General features: G+C 38.1%; 5 protein-coding genes across 5 annotated transcripts; 3 read left to right on the forward strand and 2 right to left on the reverse strand.

Moving 5' to 3' along the window:
• The first annotated feature begins 36 nt into the window (after nucleotides 1-36).
• On the forward strand, nucleotides 37-2,729 carry LOC116308697 (TM2 domain-containing protein amaretto). The gene is made up of 4 exons (XM_031719210.1): nucleotides 37-209; nucleotides 319-406; nucleotides 1,307-1,422; nucleotides 2,098-2,729. Exons 1-4 carry the CDS (start codon nucleotides 37-39, stop codon nucleotides 2,309-2,311), a joined length of 591 nt encoding a protein of 196 aa, XP_031575070.1. The 3' UTR covers nucleotides 2,312-2,729.
• A 797-nt stretch (nucleotides 2,730-3,526) lies between these two features.
• LOC148912203 (neuromedin-K receptor-like) lies at nucleotides 3,527-6,850 on the forward strand. The gene is made up of 2 exons (XM_089028180.1): nucleotides 3,527-3,795; nucleotides 5,300-6,850. The coding sequence occupies exon 2, from the start codon at nucleotides 5,355-5,357 to the stop codon at nucleotides 6,327-6,329; it is 975 nt and encodes a 324-aa protein (XP_088884306.1). The 5' UTR covers nucleotides 3,527-3,795; nucleotides 5,300-5,354; the 3' UTR covers nucleotides 6,330-6,850.
• Nucleotides 6,851-8,122: 1,272 nt separating this feature from the next.
• LOC148912204 (tachykinin-like peptides receptor 86C) lies at nucleotides 8,123-11,242 on the forward strand. The gene is given in 2 exon segments (XM_089028182.1): nucleotides 8,123-8,221; nucleotides 9,513-11,242. A coding segment is annotated over 1 exon segment (987 nt). The 5' UTR covers nucleotides 8,123-8,221; nucleotides 9,513-9,568; the 3' UTR covers nucleotides 10,556-11,242.
• Nucleotides 11,243-11,254: 12 nt separating this feature from the next.
• On the reverse strand, nucleotides 11,255-15,114 carry LOC148912205 (uncharacterized). Its single transcript, XM_089028181.1, has 2 exons — nucleotides 14,288-15,114; nucleotides 11,255-12,734 (listed from the first exon to the last, which is right to left on the reverse strand). Exon 2 carries the CDS (start codon nucleotides 12,729-12,731, stop codon nucleotides 11,943-11,945), a length of 789 nt encoding a protein of 262 aa, XP_088884307.1. The 5' UTR covers nucleotides 12,732-12,734; nucleotides 14,288-15,114; the 3' UTR covers nucleotides 11,255-11,942.
• Nucleotides 15,115-16,679: 1,565 nt separating this feature from the next.
• LOC148912206 (uncharacterized) lies at nucleotides 16,680-19,143 on the reverse strand. The gene is made up of 5 exons (XM_089028105.1): nucleotides 18,331-19,143; nucleotides 17,896-17,969; nucleotides 17,701-17,792; nucleotides 17,251-17,360; nucleotides 16,680-17,165 (listed from the first exon to the last, which is right to left on the reverse strand). Exons 1-5 carry the CDS (start codon nucleotides 18,709-18,711, stop codon nucleotides 16,785-16,787), a joined length of 1,038 nt encoding a protein of 345 aa, XP_088884231.1. The 5' UTR covers nucleotides 18,712-19,143; the 3' UTR covers nucleotides 16,680-16,784.
• Between the last annotated feature and the right edge of the window lie 11 nt (nucleotides 19,144-19,154).

Raw genomic sequence — 19,154 nt, forward strand, 5'->3', positions numbered from 1 at the left:
CGCAGTGTATGATGGATTATATTCCTCATAACAAATATGGCGGAAGGTTGTTGGCAGAGAGTTTTTTCTCTCCTTAAAATTACGACCGTTTTTATCATCTTGTTCTACAAAATAAAAGTCCAAGCGAAGGAAACAGATAGCAGTTGCGCTAATGAATCATGTGATGTAAATTTTAACCCGAAGGGACCACTGATAAAGTGTGAATTTGTGTAAGTATTGCATCAAAAGTTTGCAGAATTTCGATGATTTGAGATAAATATTTTGTGAGAGTTGCTGCAAAATCGTCTGAATTTTGAACATATATATTTCATTTTTTAGCCCAAGGGATTTTTTAGAATGCGAACCACCTCAGGATCTTCATGGGAATTCAACTTACAAAATAGAACTAGGATATGGCTGTAGCAAGGTTTGTATCCTGTCATGGACAGAATTGGTTTTAGCTGTGACGAATTTATAATTAGATCAAGTAGCCCTACCTCCTTAAATCGAAAGATTTTACACTCTCAACCCCAGGGAAGTAAGGAAATGTTGTGCCTTTGCCTGCCCCCCCCCTTACCAACTCTCCCCCTCCCACCCCTCACACACACACCCACAGAAAGATATTTAGAAAGTGGATTGAGTGATAAACCTCATCAGCTTAGTACTGTGTTAATTGGGCAAAATGTTTTCCCATTTTTAGGTCAGATGTCATTTCCTTTACGATGTTAAATTTTTATCAAACAAATTCTTCCTTTGCACATGAGGACATTCCAGGATGTTGGATGAATTTAACAAGAGAATAGGCCATTTCACGGATCCCGTTACTCAACCTCAGCCTCGTCAGCGTGTAATTATTCTTTAGAATTTGACTACAGTCCGCAGTAATGAAAGGAATTTACACATCAACAAACAATTGGAACACTTAAAAATTTCACAGGTTGTAGGCAATTTCTAAAGAATATATTACACACTGATGTGGCTGAGGTTGAGTAACAGGATCCGTGAAATGGTCTATTGTCAATGAATTCTTTTGTTGTATCATCCAATATGGCTGCCATGTCTTTTGTTATATCACTCCCTTGGAAATGATTGAAAACCAGGAATAGACCTAGTTGATAGTTGCAAAGTTTTCCCATTAAAGACCATGTCATTCACTCAAGAATGAAATTATTTATTTAAGTTGTACCCATTTATTCATGTTTTCCCCATGCACAACTAGTTAACAAAGGAATGGTACTCTAGGAAGTGACACTTGGTCTGAAGTAACTGAAGAAAACTATAAGTTTTTCTGAAGGAGGATTGTCATTATTATTTGTTTGTGTTTTAGTATGGTGGATTAAGATATGAGGAAGTGGAGAGATCTAAAGTTTGGTGTGAGGTTTTGCCTGGGATAGAATGCCATGGCAAGAGAAGATTCCTTGGTCATGAAGAACCTTGCATCAAGTAGGATGGACAAACTTAAATTTTATTTACCCAATATATACCCTGAATCAAATATGGCAACCAATTTGAATAACTATTGTTCTGCACTGAATAGCTAATGGCCTAGCCTCTCATATATATGAGAAAACACAAGTTATGTTTCCACATGAACATGAGACTAGTCAGTGCAGAACAATAATAATTTAAATTGAAAATTGATTGCCATATTATGATTCAGTATGTAATAAATGAATAAATCACTTTTATTTAAGTGTCTAGTCATTCTAGCGCTTTCGCACTAATTGGGGACACTTTTTGCTCATATGCACTACCACTACATTCAGTATTCTATGCCCACAATGCTCAGCGCACATGCTGATTTTACAGGGAGGTAGTGGGTGTAAGCCATTGCTGGACCAACATTCAGGGTCTGAAGGGTTTGAAGTTGCTGCATTTTCACTAAAAATATCAGAAAATAGTCTTCTAAAGACGTTTGCCATACCTAATTTAGAAACCTTAAACATAGAGGGTCACAAGTTTAACGGGTGCTTATTATACTGTATGCCTAAAATGGTTTTCTTTGTTATTTAAACCCGATGAATAACATTCAGGTTGATATTTAGATCTAAGACCTAGTAGCACAGTAGTAATTCAAGATTATTTAAATGCGATTGACTTTTTTGCCTTTCTTTATAGATATTCTGGCCATTACTTTGTCACTACTCTGTTGTATTCAATACTGCTTGGGTTTCTTGGCGTAGACAGGTTCTGCCTTGGTCATACTGGAACAGCAGTTGGAAAATTATTAACCATTGGGGGTCTTGGCATTTGGTGGGTTGTGGATATCATATTACTGATTACTGGAACATTAAAACCTGAAGATGGGAGTAACTGGAACCCTTATTATTAAAGTATTGACAACAGAAAAATGGGATGTATATATGGAAGTATAGGAATGAAATGATGGAACTTGTCAGAGATTAGACATCTTCAGAAGAATTACAATGTACTACAGCTTAAATGGAGGAATGGGATTTCTGTTGGTATAATACAATAATAGTAATAAAATAATCATGATGATAATGTAATTGGCTCTAAGCACATGTATATAATATATATATATATATATAGTGTACATAGGTTATTATGGTTAAGGTACATTGTTGACCTATGAAATTTCATTTGCATACGTCGATGATGTTGAGGCTGTCAAATGGCCGACAGCTGGTTGGCATTGTATATGAGGTGCTGTTCTTGCATTTTATCATCAGATGTTGTTAATAATTTAACATAATCATAATTATGATAAACGATAATATCAAACATGACAGTGATGAACGTTTTTTACTTTTTCAAAATCCTATCCTGCAATAGACCCTTTGTGAAAAATCACAGATGCAAATTCAAATGAGTGAAATTTAATTTAATTTTTAAATTAAAATTTCTTAATGAACAGCCTATACCAGCACTAGAAAGATCAACTGTAAACCTTTTTTTTTTTAATTCTACATTTTACTAGTGAGGAGATATTTTTAATTTGGAAATCATGAATCGTATAGAGGGAGCGATAATTTAGGCTGGAGCTTGGTTGACTGGATGTTGGACTGCAAACTTTTTATTTTTAATCTTCACCTTTTGGAAGGGCATGGATAACCTAAATTCCGATAGAAAAAGCATAACCAATCTCTAAAAATTTATGCTTCTAAGTTCAGAGTTTTGAGAGATACCCTATGATTTTATTTATTTATTTATTTATTATTATTTTTCATTAAGTAGTAATTTTATGGCAAAATTTTGCAAATAATCAAGATTTTTCCACCGTCATATAATTATATGGGATATTTTTTGAGTATTTTTTGCTGAAACATTTCCTTCTCACATGAGACTCAATTTTTTTGGAAATACCTCTAAGAATTAAGAAAAAGCTTCTTGGGACGAACCCCCGGGACAAGGTGCTGCTCCCATACATAGCATATATACGAGGGTTTCTTTGTTCATAAAAACAAAGTCCTTCTTCTTGCAATGGCTTCTAATTTCTTGCGCAAACATTTTTGACAGAAAATATTGAAATAGCTTCTCATTTTTTACCCTGCGAGCAGATCCGTAGAGGAGCTAAAAGGAGACTCTGCTCGCAGGGTACCCATTTTTATACACACACTTAAAAAATCACCAGAAACCTACGTTGTAATTCAATAAGCCTACAAAGGATACAACGAATTTCAAAGGTTTCGAAACACATACCAACATAAGTAACGCCAGGCATGTGACCCTAGTACAGACTAGCATTGAACAGACTGAAATCAAAAGTTCCGTATCAGGCTGGTGTCCGTATTTAGAATTGAAAGAGTATTGGAATTTGGAAGTACACAAAATACTAAAAGTACAAAACCTAAGGTAAGGTTATAAGGTATATGAAAGGATGATATTGGGTAAGCTAGTTTAGTGTTCAAGCTGGGCGACTGTATCATGAGTTGAGTTAGTGTTTTTATTTTCATCTGAAAGCGATCGAGTTTTGCATCATTCTTATTCCCTAGTCATTAACGTTTTACGAATGAACAAGTCCCTATATTTAGTTACTAAACCCAAAAACTCAATTCTCAGACAATTGTATTCAAACTTGAAAAAATATAGAAAATCGAAAGCGGAAACCCTCGTTTATTTTATAGTCTTTATTGACCCCGCAACATCTTTATTCACGCTTTGACTTGTCGGTTGCTGAAGCCGGGAAAAGAAAGATATAAAGGTGATGATAACGGTTTAAAAAGAATTCAAAGAATTAACAATTACAACTTGTTTTTTAGTAATACGTGTGTGCTTTGGTGACTTCGGGACACCTTTCGAAAGACTTTAAATTCGAACTTTAAGATTCCTTTTTAAAATGACGTCTTTATGACAGCTTTTTTTGATCTAAAAGAATCTCCCCATTTCCTCATTCTTAGAAGCCATTCGGCTGTTCCCCTTCATTGAGATATAAGACTGTAATGAATGAGGCATGAAACTTCTGACTCTGTTTCATATTTTCGTAACCTTTTCTTGGTTTCGAACGAGCGAAAGAGTCATTTTCTTGGCCTTATTTCAACTAGGAGTTTCATAACTCGTGGTGAATCAGATTAAATATCTATTCACAATTTATCGCCCGCAGTATAAGACAGATACTCAGGTAAGATGGAACCACAACTAATAGTAATTACACTGGCCACGCGGTGTTTTATTCAAGTACTAATGCGTACGATTGATGACTTTTTTTAGGGAAGGGGGGGGAGGCGGAAGAGGCGAGAAAAAAAAAACGAAGTGCGCGGCAATAACAGTTCAAGAGTTAATGAGAGAAAAACCCGAAGTAGAATCACAGTCATTTTCCGATTTCGATTTTTTTCTCATTTTTGTCGTTTCTCCTTTCTTCGCTGTTGTCGTCGTCGTCGAAATGTTGTTGATGTTACCTGACGTTAAATAATTGTTGTTGACGTTGCTGTTGTTGTTTTTGTTGTTGCTGCTGATGTCATTCGTGGAACAAAGACCTCGGAAATGGTGATTGGGCTATTGCTAAACAATGTTTTATTAGTTCAGTCATAGTGATACATTACTGAGTAAATATTATACATTGAAGAAATAGAAAACGCGCGTGCGTGCTGTGTGCAGTCATAAAGCACGCGTGGGTTGGTAGAACACGAGAGAAGTGTTAGGAGAAGCACGACGCGTAGCGGAGTGCTTCTGGACACTTCTCGAGTGTTCTGCCAATCCCCAAGTGCTTTATAACTGCACACAGCACATCAAGCAAGTTTTTTATTTCTTTTATAAAATACAAATTACAATAACCCTTATTTTAGGCTTTTGAAGCTGGTATTTTTTTCACGTATGATAATACGATTAATGCGTTTCACTTGTCCAACCTTCGTTACAGGTTGGCTTAGTAGCAACAGAGTTGGCATCAGCCATCTTTCAGGTTTACAAAGATAATGTCGTCAACGGAAATCATCATCATCGTAACCTTCTCTATCCTAGTGACTATTAACCTAGTTGGTAATGCATTGGTATTAATTATCGTAAGTGGAAATCGAGTCATGAAAACACCAATGAACTATCTGTTGGTGAACTTAAGCATCGCAGATATGATGGTGGCTGGGTCTGTAACGATCCAATACCTCATTGGTCCTGCGTACATTCATCCCAGTGGGACAGCTGGAGATCGCTTGTGCCGCTCGCTGACGGGCGGCAATTTTACCTGGATCGGAACAGCAGCTTCGGTGTTCTGTCTCGTGGTGATCGCAGCAGAGCGACATGACGCAATCGTGATCGGAAAAATACGGTCTCGTCTCGAGGGCGTTGGCCTTTACATAGTGATATGTGCCTGTTGGCTATTCGCATTCTTACTCAACCTTCCACTCCTAATGTATCTGCACTATAATCCCAAACAGAAAGGACAAAATAAATGCGATGAAAGCTGGCCGACTGTAGAAGGAGCGAAAATTTACACCGTGGTTTGTTTTGTAGCGTCTGGGCTGCTCCCCCTCGCTATCATGGTGATATTATACTCACGCGTCGTCTACACCCTTTGGGTTCGTCCACTATTAGCGACCGGTCGCTCAGAAGCAGCCATTTTGGAGTCCAAAAAGAAGGTTACAAAGATGCTGATTGTTGTAAGCATGATGTACGCCGTCTGTAGGTTTCCGAATCTCTTCATGTACCTGTTCGTTTACTTCCTTCCCGAAGCGTATGTCTACGGCTCTACCATGTACATCCTTTCTATCGCCTTGGTCGTTCTCAATTCTTCCATGAATCCTTTTCTCTACAGCCTCCACAGTGAAAGGTTTCGAAAGCATCTTAAGAGCATCTTGTGTTGGAGAATATACTCGTTTATGGACCAACAGACAGACAGCAGTAGTTGGCTGCAACCGCCGGTCACCCGTGAGGAGACGCACTCGGCACATTAAGGCCCTGGCTAAATGAGGAAACAAGTTTCCAGAAACATGTTTCCCGCGCGCATGCTCCCCGATGATTCCAAGTTTAGCCACATGCATTGCTACGTGCAACAAATTTTGCTTCCAAGACGCAAAAACGTTTTTTCTGTGCGGCAGAAACATTGCATGCTTCCAAGACGCATGGAAATCCTCGTTTAGCCACGAAAGTCAACATTCTAAAAGTACGTTACTTAGCAACGCTAGCTCTATCTTGAAAGTGCGCATGCGCTAACCGACTTTGAGTAAACATGTTTCCCGATGTTCCCTGACAATTTTGCCACCTTTGGAAACATTTAAGAAAACATGTTTCCTCGTTTAGCCAGGGCCTAAGACCTGCTTGCTCCTCTGTGCACAGACGGTCTAGGGATCCCGGTATAGCGTTATCGACAAAATGAAAGCCGCTGTCGTGGAAAAAGTAAAATCAAAGATACAGGAAACTTTTAAGAAACACTGGAAATTTGTAGAAAGGGATTAAAAAGACGAGAAAAATATTATATTTGTTTAGAAAGTAGAATGAAAACGCAAGGGCGGATCCAGGGGGAGGGTCGGGGGGTCGCGACCCCCCTGTCATTCCTGAGGTCAAATGGGCTTCCTGTGGTAAAAATGCGACTGGGATTCCTTTGCCCACAAAATTTACCCCTGAGACCCCCCTTCAAAAAACCCTGGATCCGCCCTTGAAACGGGTGTGTTTGTGATATGTTTTCAATTCAAGAATGGGTATTTTTTTCTAGTATGTCACAGTCACCAAAAGTATTAACCATGTCTTCTACTAAGCACGTGCAACTCCATACATAGTACAAACCAATGTTCACAATCGCTTGTACGATAACACAAATGATTATTTGTGCAAAAAGTTAAACTTAGATATTTACTTTTCAAGTTGCTTCGCTGACTAGGCTCTATATCCAATATGACGATTTGCCTGTTGTTTGCTTCACCTTTGAAGTTCTGTTCGAGGAGATTTTCTGTTATTTCAACATCTGAGGCGTTAATTTCAGCGTCATAATTTTCTGTTTTCTGAGATATTTTTGTGGATAGCAAAAAGATTTTAACGCCGAATTTGCAGGATTTTCCCCCCTATAATTTTTTATTTTGATATTCATAGAAAGTATTAATTTTATGGCAAAATTTTGCAAATGATCAAGATTCCCCCCCTCCCCGTAATATAATATGGGATATTGTTTGAGTATTTTTTGTTGAAACATTTCCTTCTCACATGGAACTCAATTTTTCTGGAGATACTTCTAAGAATTAAGAAAAAGCTTATCGTAGTACTTTTTATGACTTCAATTTTTCAACAAAGCCCCCGTGAGAAGGTGCTGCTCCCATACATAGCATATATATGAGGGTGTCTTCGCGTCCGGGGAACAAAGTCCTTCTTCTTACATTGCAGTAGCTTCTAATTTTTTGCGCAAAAATGTTTGACAGAAAACACTGAAATGGCTTCTCTTCTTCTTCTTAAAAATCACCAGCAACCTACGTATATAATTCAATAAGCCTAGTTACTCGAGTCGGCTTAACATTCTTAACTGAGCTTAATATTTTTACGTCAATACAGAACATTTCATCGGAAAAATTTGATTTTTTAAAGACTTAACCTAATAAATCACTGACACAAGAGACTAAAGTAGTGGTTATCAAAACAATAAAAGCAAAATTGAAACTGAAATAATAATAATGATAATGTGTTGAAAAGAATACAAAGGATTTCAAGGGTTGCGAAACATACCAACATTATGGGGAGTAACGCCAGGCATGTGACCCTAGTACAGACAAGCATTGAACAGACTGAAAGTTCCGTAACAGGCTTGAAAGAGTATTGGAATTTGGAAGTGCACAATATACTAAAAAGTACAAAACCTAAGGTGAGGTTATAAGGTATACGAAAGGATAATGTTGGGTAAGCTAGTTTAGGGTTCAAGCTGGGCCACTGTATCATGAGTTGAGTTTTATTGTTTCTGTTTCATCTGAAAGCGATAGAGTTTTGCGCCATTCTTATTCCCTAGTCATTAACGTTTCACGAATAAACAATTCCCTATATTTAATTACTGAACCCAAAAACTCAATTCTCAGAAAGTTTTATTCAAACTTGAAAAAATATAGAAAATCAAAGAGCGGAAACCCTCGTTCATTTTATTGTCTTTATTGACCCCGCAACATCTTTATTCACGCTTTGACTTGTAATGTCGGTTGCTGAAGACAGGAAAGAATGATAAAGGTGATGACAATGGTTTAATAAGAATTCAAAAAATTAACAATTAAACACTTGTTTTGTCACTAATACTTGTGTACTTTGGTGACTTCGGGTCACCTTTCGAAAGACTTTAAATTCGAACTTAAAAATTCCTTTTTAAAATGACGTCTTTATGACAGCTTTTTTTGATCTAAAGAATTTCCTCATCTCCTCATTCTTAGAAGCCATTACTGTAGGCTGTTCCCCTTCAATGAGATATAAAGCTGTAATCAATGAGGCATAAAACTTCTGACTGTTTCATATTTTCGTAACCTTTTTTTGGTTTCGAACGAGCGAAAGAGTCATTTTCTTGAAACTCCTAGTTGAAGGCTTCAACTAGGAGTTTCATAACTCGTGATGAATCAGATTAAATATCTATTTACAATTTATCGCCCGCAGTATAAGACAGATACTCAGGTAAGATGGAACCACAACTGATAGTAATTGCCCAAGCGGTGTGGATAGGTTTCTTGAAGTACTAATGAGTATGATCGATGACTTTTTGGGGGGGGGGGGGGGGGGGGGGGACGCTCTCGTATCTGTTTATTTTAAGTGAGGGCAAATGTGTTTTTCCATAGCTCAAGGTGAACACTTTTACATGCACTCTACTATCCCTGTTTAAATTTATCGCTTTATTGAGATATAACGTGCGCACTCTCGCAAAATCGTTCAAAAAGATATTTCATAAACATAAACTGATTATGTATAAACATTCTGGCAGCTGTAAAGCACTGGGCTAGGCTTTAAGCTTCTAAGCTTGCTTCTCTTGTGCTCTACAGCTCCCAGGGTTTTTGATATCACAGTACAGACATGCGTGCGCGTTTTATAATCCTTAAATATGTATTCCGGCTTTTGATGTTGGTATTTTTTTACGTATGATAATACAATTAATGCGTTTCACTTGTCCTTCATCCACGTTACAGGTTGGTTTAGTAGCAACAGAGCTGGCATCAGCCATCTCAGTCTTTTTACAAAGATAATGTCGTCAACGTCGATCATCATCATCGTAACATTCTCTATCCTAGTGACTATTAACCTAGTTGGTAATGCATTGGTATTAATTATCGTGTCTGGAAATCGAGTCATGAAAACACCCATGAACTATCTGTTGGTGAACTTAAGCATCGCAGATATGATGGTAGCTGTGTCTGTAACGATCCAATACCTCATTGGTCCTGCGTACATTCATCCCAGTGGGACAGCTGGAGATCGCTTGTGCCGCTCGCTGACGGGCGGCAATTTTACCTGGATCGGAACAGCAGCTTCGGTGTTCTGTCTCGTGGTAATCGCAGCAGAGCGACATGACGCAATCGTGGTCGGGAAAAGGCGGTCTCGTCTCGAGGGCGTTGGCCTTTACATAGTGATATTTGCCTGTTGGCTATTCGCATTCTTACTCAACCTTCCACTCCTGATGTACCTATACTATAATCCCAAACAGAAAGGACAAAATAAATGCGATGAAAGCTAGCCGACTGTAGAAGGAGCGAAAATTTACACCGTGGTTTGTTTTGTAGCGTCTGGGCTGCTCCCCCTCGCTATCATGGTGATATTATACTCACGCGTCGTCTACACCCTTTGGGTTCGTCCACTATTAGCGACCGGTCGCTCAGAAGCAGCCATGTTGGAGTCCAAAAAGAAGGTTACAAAGATGCTGATTGTTGTAAGCATGATGTACGCTGTCTGTAGGTTTCCGAATCTGTTTATGTACCTGTTCGCTTACTTCCTTCCCGAAGCGTATGTCTACGGCTCTACCATGTACATCCTTTCTATCGCCTTGGTCGTTCTCAATTCTTCCATGAATCCTTTTCTCTACAGCCTCCACAGTGAAAGGTTTCGAAAGCATCTTAAGAGCATCTTGTGTTGGAGAATATACTCGTTTATGGACCAGCAGACAGACAGCAGTAGTTGGCTGCAACCTCCAGTGTTTTACGTCACTCGAGAGGAGATGCAATCGACAATACTATAAGACCTGCTTGCTGGCTGTGCACACACGGTCTAGGGATCGCGGTCTTGTTGTTATAAACGAAATGAAAGACGCTGTCGTGTCAAATCAAAATCAAATCAAAGCCAAATCAAAGATACAGCAAAACGTTTAAGAAACACTGGAAATTTGAAGAAAGTGATTAAAAAGACAAGAAAATATCATATGTACAAGGAAAGTAAAATGGAAACGGGTGTGTTTGGCGTAATATTTCAAACACGCGAGAGAGTTCTTCCTCCGATTTCCAAACTTCGAAAAGTGAGTTGAAAAAACGAGGCTTAATCGAGTTTTTCTAACTGACTTTGAGGTGTTTGGAAATAGAAGGAAGAACTCTCTCAAGTGTTTCAAATTACTTCTCAAACTCATGAATATTTCTTAGAGAAAATCAAAGAAAAAGTTTACGAAATTTAATACAAATTAAGAACACATTTCCAAACCATCGTCACAGTAGTGATTTGCTTTGTTTTCTTCTCATTAAATATTCATGAGTTTGAGAAATATGTTTTCAAGAGCTGGCCAGTAGGACCGAGTAATCCCCGCTTGCAGGCAGCTGTATACCTAATTATCAACTCCACTTCGCCTCTTACTTGGGGCTTGACATATAGAACTGATGTTGTTCATTGTACATATAATCTGTATGCAATAAACTTTCACAGTTCGATCGTGAATGTATACCATATAGCCTTTTGAGATCAATTAAAACTGCTTTATTTGCATTAAAAAATATTTGTGTTTTAACGCGCGCGCTGCAGATTGGCTAGTTACCGTGTTTATATCACAGGACAGAGACACGCTCGCGCAACTTAGCCATTCAAAAATATCATATAAAAGCATTATAAAACGGCTGCTTATGTCTCTGTACTGTAATATAAATACTCTGAGAGCTGTAGAGCACTCGAGAAGTAAGAGAAATACTCGGCTACGTCTCATGTTCCTAAGCTTGCTTCTCTCTTGCTCTACAGCTCCCATCGTGTTTATGTTACTCTAAAGAGACACCCGCGTGCGATTTATATTCCTCAATTGAATACTCTATGTTTAAAATATGAACAAATAGACGGATAGATCAATTTTTTGAAGCGGAAACATAAGCAATAAATTGCTAACACCTTTTGTTATTGTCCTGTTAAACTGAATCTTTCTTGTACACTAGAATGTTTGCTACCAATTATCTCATTCCACTAAAAACAGGGCCGAATTTTAGTATTCATTCCTGATTAATAAAGTCCATCAAGGAAATACTTTGGGAACTATTAGCTCAGGGCAACCATTGTTTCTATTATTGCAACAAAGGTCACGAAAATTTAAAAATAAAAAGCTCAACAAAGGAGATGATGATGCTATGATGCTGGATTGGGCTTCGTACTCCACTCAGCTATATATACTGATAACGCTTAGCCAACACAATGACTACTATGGGCCAGAGAAAGAAAAAGAGCATCAAAATACAAAGAAGTATAGCACCGTGCTGCCCTGCCAAAAAGCTCGTCACATTCGCCCCACCAAACGAAAAGTTACCCATCAGCCCAGAGAAGTAACTTTGGCGAGAAAGCTTCTCTACTGTGAATCCTGACGCAGTGGCCTTCTTGATATTGCTCTTGACTTCCTTCTCAATTTCCAGTCCATTGCTACAGTAACTGAGCAAAGCATAGCAATATTCCTTGGCGAATTCGACGCAGTCGTTAAGCAAGGTTTCGCGTCGTTGGGGGGCCGCCCTCGAGGCAGCCAGGTCCAGCCCTGGAAGGGGGACGTCTGCGTACCTTCCAACGTAGTAAAATTTCTTTGTGTATTTTTCGATTTTTTCAAATACCGTTACCGACTTGGAGATCTTGTACATTCTCTCCTTCATGTTTTCAAAACGAAGTTCGAATTTCCGACAAAAGAGTTTTCCTGGAATCTTATAGGGGTTATCCTCCATTAAACCCTTATACAAAAGGTTGGCGTAAGGGTCTCCACACGGGACGATAAGTACGAATCCATGCAAGCCATGATCCACACAAACGTAGACATCGTAGTGGTTCTTTTCTCCCTGCTTCAACAGCTGCTTCTGTTTTTCCGAGTCTTCCCCCTTGTGCGCAAGGACTACTTTGTGGTCGAGGTCGGATACCGAGTTCACGTAGTATGCAAAGCGTGGCTCGTAGGAGTGGACGCTTCTTTCCGACATCGTCTATAATCAATGAAATTACAGCAATATAGTTTAAAGACTTACAAGGAACGCGCGTTTTGGGGCAGCCGGCTACAACTGACACGGTTGTTGCGAGCCAAGTGTAAGATAAAAACATGATATTTTAATAAAGCGGCGCTTTGTCCAACAGGGTCACAGATCTCCATAGGGCCGCTAGGAATTTTTCTATCTTATTTTTTATTTTTTATTTTTTGTTTCGGTATCATTCAACCAATAGACCTTCGGTTCTGACGTAATATCTTTCCATTTCCGCAGACCACATGTCATTCCCTTGAGTATCATTTCTTTGTTTAAGGTTTGCGCTCGGTTGCAACGCGAGAAGACACATGAATATGGATACAGCTCAAACAGAGAATATTGTTCTCAAGGGAATGACACGTGGTATGGGAAAACATTACCCCAAGCCGAAGAGGTCTATTCGTGCGCTTCATAAACATATACAACCCCTTCCCTCTTAAAATCCTTGTAAAGACCTGACATCACTAAAAGAAGTCAGATAACGCTGATAGCGCGTAAGTTATATTGGCCTCCATGCATCACCTTTTCACTCACTGAAGTCACACATGCATTGGCAGAAATAGACGATTGCGTACCGTGTCAGCATGAGTGAGAATGGCGTTTTCAACAACAATAAAAACAGATATAAAAATCGCGTTTCTTTAAAAACCAAAATAAAAAAAGGAAAACTAGAGGCTATATATGCTTCTCAGTAAATATTTTCTCTTTCTTTTTCTAATTCATTATATCAAAGCCTTTATTACATGTAAAACTATATGCTCCATGCCCCAAACACTCGAAAAGCCATTCGTATTTTTTTACATCAAAGATCTTAGTAGTCAAAAAAATAAAATTCAAATGATTTCAACCTACGTCGAACTCAGTGGAATTACAAAAAGGAAATATTCTTAGATTTTTGGGAGCAAATTCTCGAAAAAGCGTTACATAAACTAAACGAAAAGTGAAGACCTTAGTTAAGAACGTCTCCATCTTTTGTAGCCAACGCATTGAAACAAAATTAAGGAGATTGATAAAAATAACCGCGTGTCAGCATGAGTCAGAATGGCGTTTTCAACAACGATAAAAACAGATAGAAAAATCGCGTTTCTTTAAAAACCAAAAGGAAAAAAGGAAAACTAGAGGCTATATATGCTTTCTAGTAAATATTTTCTCTTTCTTTTTCTAATTCATTATATTAAGCCTTTATTACATGTAAAACTATATGCTCCATGCCGCAAACACTCGAAAAGCCATCCGTATTTTTTTACATCAAAGATCTTAGTAGTCGAAAAAATGAAATTCTAATGATTTCAATCTACGTCTAACTCAGTGGAATTACAAAAAGGAAATATTCTTAGTTTTTTGGGAGCAAATTCACGAAAAAGCGTTACATAAACTAAACGAAAAGTGAAGACCTTAATTAAGAACGTCTCCATCTTTGTAGCCAACGCATTTAAAGTGAAACAAAAGGTGATTGATAAAAATACTGTACGATATTCAACTGGCAACATCTCAAACTATCAAAAATCTTTTTTTACCTTGGTTAAAACGGGTTGCGATTCCTAATCCTCTTTTATCGAAGGATACCTATCGAAGGATGGTACAAAGTGGCGAGAAAGGCGTCAAAATAAATTGACCTATTTCACTATGACGTCACGTTAAAACAATCTATTGTTTAAACGCAAAGGATCATGGTCGTCGGAGGGGGTCAACTCAACGCAAATTCACCGAAACTTGTTCTAAAACCCGTATCAATCCACGAAGAGAAGTAGAATAGCCAGCAAACGCTCAGAATATTTTTTAGTACATATTAACACATATTATATCTGAAAACCAGGCCATTTTAGATTAAACTGTTTCGCTAGGAGCAAATTTTGTTGAATTTTCTATTGGATTTGGCGATTCTATCCCCCACATAAACAAGCAGTGACGTCATCGTGAAACAGGGCAATTAATTCACGTCCAGGAAACCCGGAAGTGGAAATTAATATTCATAGTTTTGTCCCTCTTCGACCTTTATTTTCTTACTATTTTTATGATTTTAAAATTTGATAATTAAAGATATATAATATCGGTGTTATTCGAATAGTTTAGAATTATAAATAGTAACGAGTACGCTAAGTCGATTTGAATAATTTTAGCTGATACAAATTCAGTGTAATTTTAGTACACTTTGTGACACTAATTAATTTTTCCATGTTGTTTGTCATTGCGTTACCATACGAAGGGACTAAGGGAAGGGTATATGTCACTTCTCGCAATGACAGCGACGACAACAAAATTCTGAATGATGGCGCAGGGAACTGTGAAGGGGACTATTGAGAAGTACAGTAATGCATTGGTAGATTTGTATGCATCTTATCTGTATCTACACTCGACGAAAAAATGGATTTGTCATGTAGGCAAACATATAGACAAATATATGGGCAAATATCATATTTGACTAATAGTAAACAATATTTGCCCAGTGACTGTATATGATATGTACCTACACATTTATCCCATGGGCACAGATGGCAAAGTCCGTATGGCCCAGTAAAATCCCAAACGGCAAATATGTAGCAGATATCATATCATCCATACATTTACCCGGTAGTAAATGTGAATGCTCATTTGATATGTGCACGTATTTGCCCAGCCCGTATATGTGTTTTATGTCTTACGTATACCCTGTGTTTCCCCAGGCCGTATATGTGATTCATGCCTTACATATACCCTGTATTTTCCCAGGCCGTATATGTGATTTATGCCTTACATTTACCCTGTCTTTGCCCAGGCCGTATATGTGATTAATGCCTTACATATACCCTGTATTTTCCCAGGCCGTATATGTGATTTATGCCTTACATATACCCTGTCTTTGCCCAGGCCGTATATGTGATTTATGCCTTACTTATACCCTGTGTTTCCCCAGGCCGTATATGTGATTTATACCTTACATATACCCTGTGTTTCCCCAGGCCGTATATGTGATTTATGCCTTACATATAACCTGTGTTTGCCCAGGCCGTATATGTGATTAATGCCTTACGTATACCCTGTCTTTGCCCAGGTCGTATATGTGATTAATGCCTTACATATACCCTGTCTTTGCCCAGGCGGTATATGTGATTAATGCCTTACATATACCCTGTATTTTTCCAGGCCGTATATGTGATTTATGCCTTACGTATACCATGCGATATGCTCTGACCGTATATGTGATTAATGCCCCCTTAATGCCTCAGATGTACCAGCGCGTCTTAGCCATATTTGCTCAGTTGAATTATGCTCATCATATTTGCTAAATTTAACTATATTATCAGTCTTCAGCTATTGTCACTTATGGCAGGCCAAAAAAATTAGAAACGATATATGTCGTGACAACCACCTCATACTTTAAACATAGCTAACCTATACTAAGAAGCAGGAAAAAAGACATAAATCATACTGAAACATTTTTATTGTGAATTTCCTTTTCTTGACGACTGATTAACTATGAACAATTTGTTAACTACAACTAATTGAAAATGCTAGTTCTGTAAATTAATTATAGGTGTTTGTTTCATCTTGTGACAGAATTTGTGAAAGGAGATCATAATATATTTAGTTGTCAATCGATCTGTGGCTTATGTACGATTCTTTTTAGATATTCTGTAGTAGTACACTTCATTTATAACTGCAAAAACTTAATTAAGGACACCGAACGTGGTTGGGTTTCTACGAGTTTTATGAATTAAATCTTGTGTCACTGTTCCTCCGTTCCTTTGGCCTGATTTCTAGGGTTTTCCTTCTTCTTTCGATTATTTGAACATTATACTTGTTTACTTTAAGAAATCCAAAGGTCAATAGGCTTAAATAGCCGCTGCTATACCGTTTGACCTTTGGATTTCTTCAAGTAAACGAGTATAACGTTCAAGTAATCGAAAGAAGAAGGAAAACCCTAGAAATCAGGCCAAAGGAACGGAGGAACAGTGACACAAGATTTAATTCATAAAACTCGTAGAAACCCCAACCACGTTCGGTGTCCCAGTGCCCTTGATTTGATAAAAACCTTTAGGCTCTCAATGCCCATTCGGGACCTCCAGATGGCCTTGGGCGTCTTGACGGCTCCCCGATTTTCCGCTTCAAAAGCATGGTGAGACTGCGCTCTGACAGCCTCCTTTTTGCCTTTCGGTCCATGCTTTCCATGAACTGATTAGCTAGGGGGCTTCTCCATGGCAGAGGGTGTTTTATTAAAACTTTACTCTGCTTAGTAGGGCCCCCTTCGTTATCAGAGCCACTGTCCGCTGTATCGTCATCAGCCTGGTCATCCGCCTCTGACATCGACTCCTCTGATGACATATACTCCAGTTTCATAATTGCCTTGACTTTCTCTTTGTCCCCTGGTGATAGCGAGGTTGACAAGTCCGCTGCCTTGGATCTGGATTTTAGGAGCTAAAAGAAAAAAGAAAAAAAAACACCGTCAGTCAAAGTTTCTTATTAAACAAAGTCATAATCGTTGCAAATTCAGTTTACTCACATTTTGTTTTCTTTGTGTTTTCCGCTGCATCTTTTGATGCCTTCCAAGGGCCCCTGAACGCTCTCTTTTGTTTCTCTTCCTTCTCGTCAGAAAGTGACTTTTAAGGGCAGCTGAAATTATATCAAGTACCCATATATTAAAACTTGAGACAAAATTTGTTAGAAATTTTGGCATTTGGCCGACAATTACTCCTTTAGCATCCATTTGTTTTTGCTTTGTTTTGTTTCGTTTTTTTTCCTTTTTTTTTTTTTTTTTTTTTTTTCCATGTTATTTTATTTCAAACTGCTTCCCCTCCCTTCGGCATTTGAATATTTCTAAAAGGATTTCGTTACCCCCTCCCCCCCCCCCCCCCCGACCACCACCACCCTTTGTCCTCACCCCTCCCCCCCGTGTTAACTTTGATAGGTGCATAAGGCCTTTCGCACTTCGTAATATAAAATACATAAATACCTTCTAACTCGACGGCAGAGACATCCTTATGAACATTCAGAACTCTATCCCTTATTGCGTTATTAATCTGTTCGTTGACGTCATCTCTGAAACTAATTAGGAAATGCCATATTTGAGTGGTAAGTGGAAACTTAATATGGAAAGAAACTATGGATGATTCAGACAAGATCATTTTTATTAAATTTTCATACTTACGCTTTAGTAAAATCCCATATAAGAGGGTTTTCTTCCCTGTCCCGTAATTTCTTTGCTACCAAGCGTACTTCAGACTGTAATAACATAATATAATTCATTAAAATCATAAGATGTACCTTAAGTTATTCTTAGACATAGTAATAATGTTTTCATTATTTGTATGGCTGTGATTGTATAATATTGGGGAAAAAATCGAAATCAAATCAATTCCTTTACAAAAAAGGAAATTATCATTATCATTCAGTGTCTTGTTATTGGAAATCAATAGTAAAGTTTGGTAGCATTAACCACTACCATGGCGGGTTTCCCGCCAATTTTAGCATTGCATAAATTATACCGCTGCATAATTATACCAACTACTCTTCGCGCCAAGAATTCCCAGTAAAATTATCAATAAAAATAGCTTGCTTTTTTAAATATTGCCACTTTACTTACTGCAACAGCCTTTGAGACAGTAATCTTGGTCTTGCTGTTGTCCTTGTTCTGCTGGCTTTCTTTTAAGGCGGCTAGTATTTGGCGGTTTTGTGCTTGCAGTTCTTTAAACTGTTTCACAATCGTTTCGAAATTTGAAGAAATTTCTTCTTTTTCGCTGTCGGGGTCAACGTTCTCATTCTCGCTTGTTGCTTGCAATAGGCGATTTCTGTGTTCTCTTAGCACATCCTCGTTACCACCAGGGACAGAGGGAATAAGTATATTAAGCCTTTGAGAATTGGCGCCATTTTCAGTATGTCTACTGGTACTGCTTGTACTGGTAGTTGCAGTAACAGAATGGATTGGCATTGGGCGTCCTGGTAAAGGTGTAGATGTTCTTCCCATTTTTTGATCGCGACGAATGAACGCAATTTATAAGCAAAGATATAGAATGTGCGGGAAACTAGATGACCGACAGAGTTTGTTACCTGTTTGTGACCAAAAGGCGAATGAACGAATAAGCACATCCACCGAACAAATCTACCCCCTATCTATCACGGCGTATCACGTGACTTGTGATGACATATACGTTCATATAATGAAGTCTAATAATAAAAAAAGGAATAACTGTCTTATAAAAATGCTGAAGTTGTATCCAGGATTCATGTTAAGTAATATATCTATTATCTTAAAGCTATTTGCTCCATTTTATAAAGTTATGAATTTTTTTCTAAAGCCTAGATTCACGAAATATCATTGCAATAAACTTGATTAGCTTCTAGCTCTAAAACCATCGTACCATTATCTGCCGTCAACAGTGACAGCTCTAAGGAAAAGGGCGCGGTAAT

Source organism: Actinia tenebrosa, unplaced genomic scaffold (assembly GCF_029948245.1).
Source record: "Actinia tenebrosa isolate PJP-AT-01 unplaced genomic scaffold, QUT_ActTen_1.0 PGA_scaffold12__29_contigs__length_12842862, whole genome shotgun sequence".
NCBI lineage: Eukaryota > Metazoa > Cnidaria > Anthozoa > Actiniaria > Actiniidae > Actinia > Actinia tenebrosa.

What these genes read in the sequence shown, in the direction of transcription:
- LOC148912203 (XM_089028180.1), top strand. Translation starts at nt 5,355, where the DNA reads ATGTCGTCAACGGAAATCATCATCATCGTAACCTTCTCTATCCTAGTG.
- LOC148912206 (XM_089028105.1), bottom strand. Translation starts at nt 18,711, where the DNA reads ATGGGAAGAACATCTACACCTTTACCAGGACGCCCAATGCCAATCCAT. An exon ending in ATATGGGATTTTACTAAAGC is followed by an intron (nt 17,793 to 17,895) that starts GTAAGTATGAAA and finishes TTTCCTAATTAG; the next exon opens with TTTCAGAGATGACGTCAACG. An exon ending in AAACACAAAGAAAACAAAAT is followed by an intron (nt 17,166 to 17,250) that starts GTGAGTAAACTG and finishes TTTTTCTTTTAG; the next exon opens with CTCCTAAAATCCAGATCCAA.
- LOC116308697 (XM_031719210.1), top strand. Translation starts at nt 37, where the DNA reads ATGGCGGAAGGTTGTTGGCAGAGAGTTTTTTCTCTCCTTAAAATTACG. An exon ending in TAGGATATGGCTGTAGCAAG is followed by an intron (nt 407 to 1,306) that starts GTTTGTATCCTG and finishes TTTGTGTTTTAG; the next exon opens with TATGGTGGATTAAGATATGA. An exon ending in CATGAAGAACCTTGCATCAA is followed by an intron (nt 1,423 to 2,097) that starts GTAGGATGGACA and finishes CTTTCTTTATAG; the next exon opens with ATATTCTGGCCATTACTTTG.
- LOC148912205 (XM_089028181.1), bottom strand. Translation starts at nt 12,731, where the DNA reads ATGTCGGAAAGAAGCGTCCACTCCTACGAGCCACGCTTTGCATACTAC.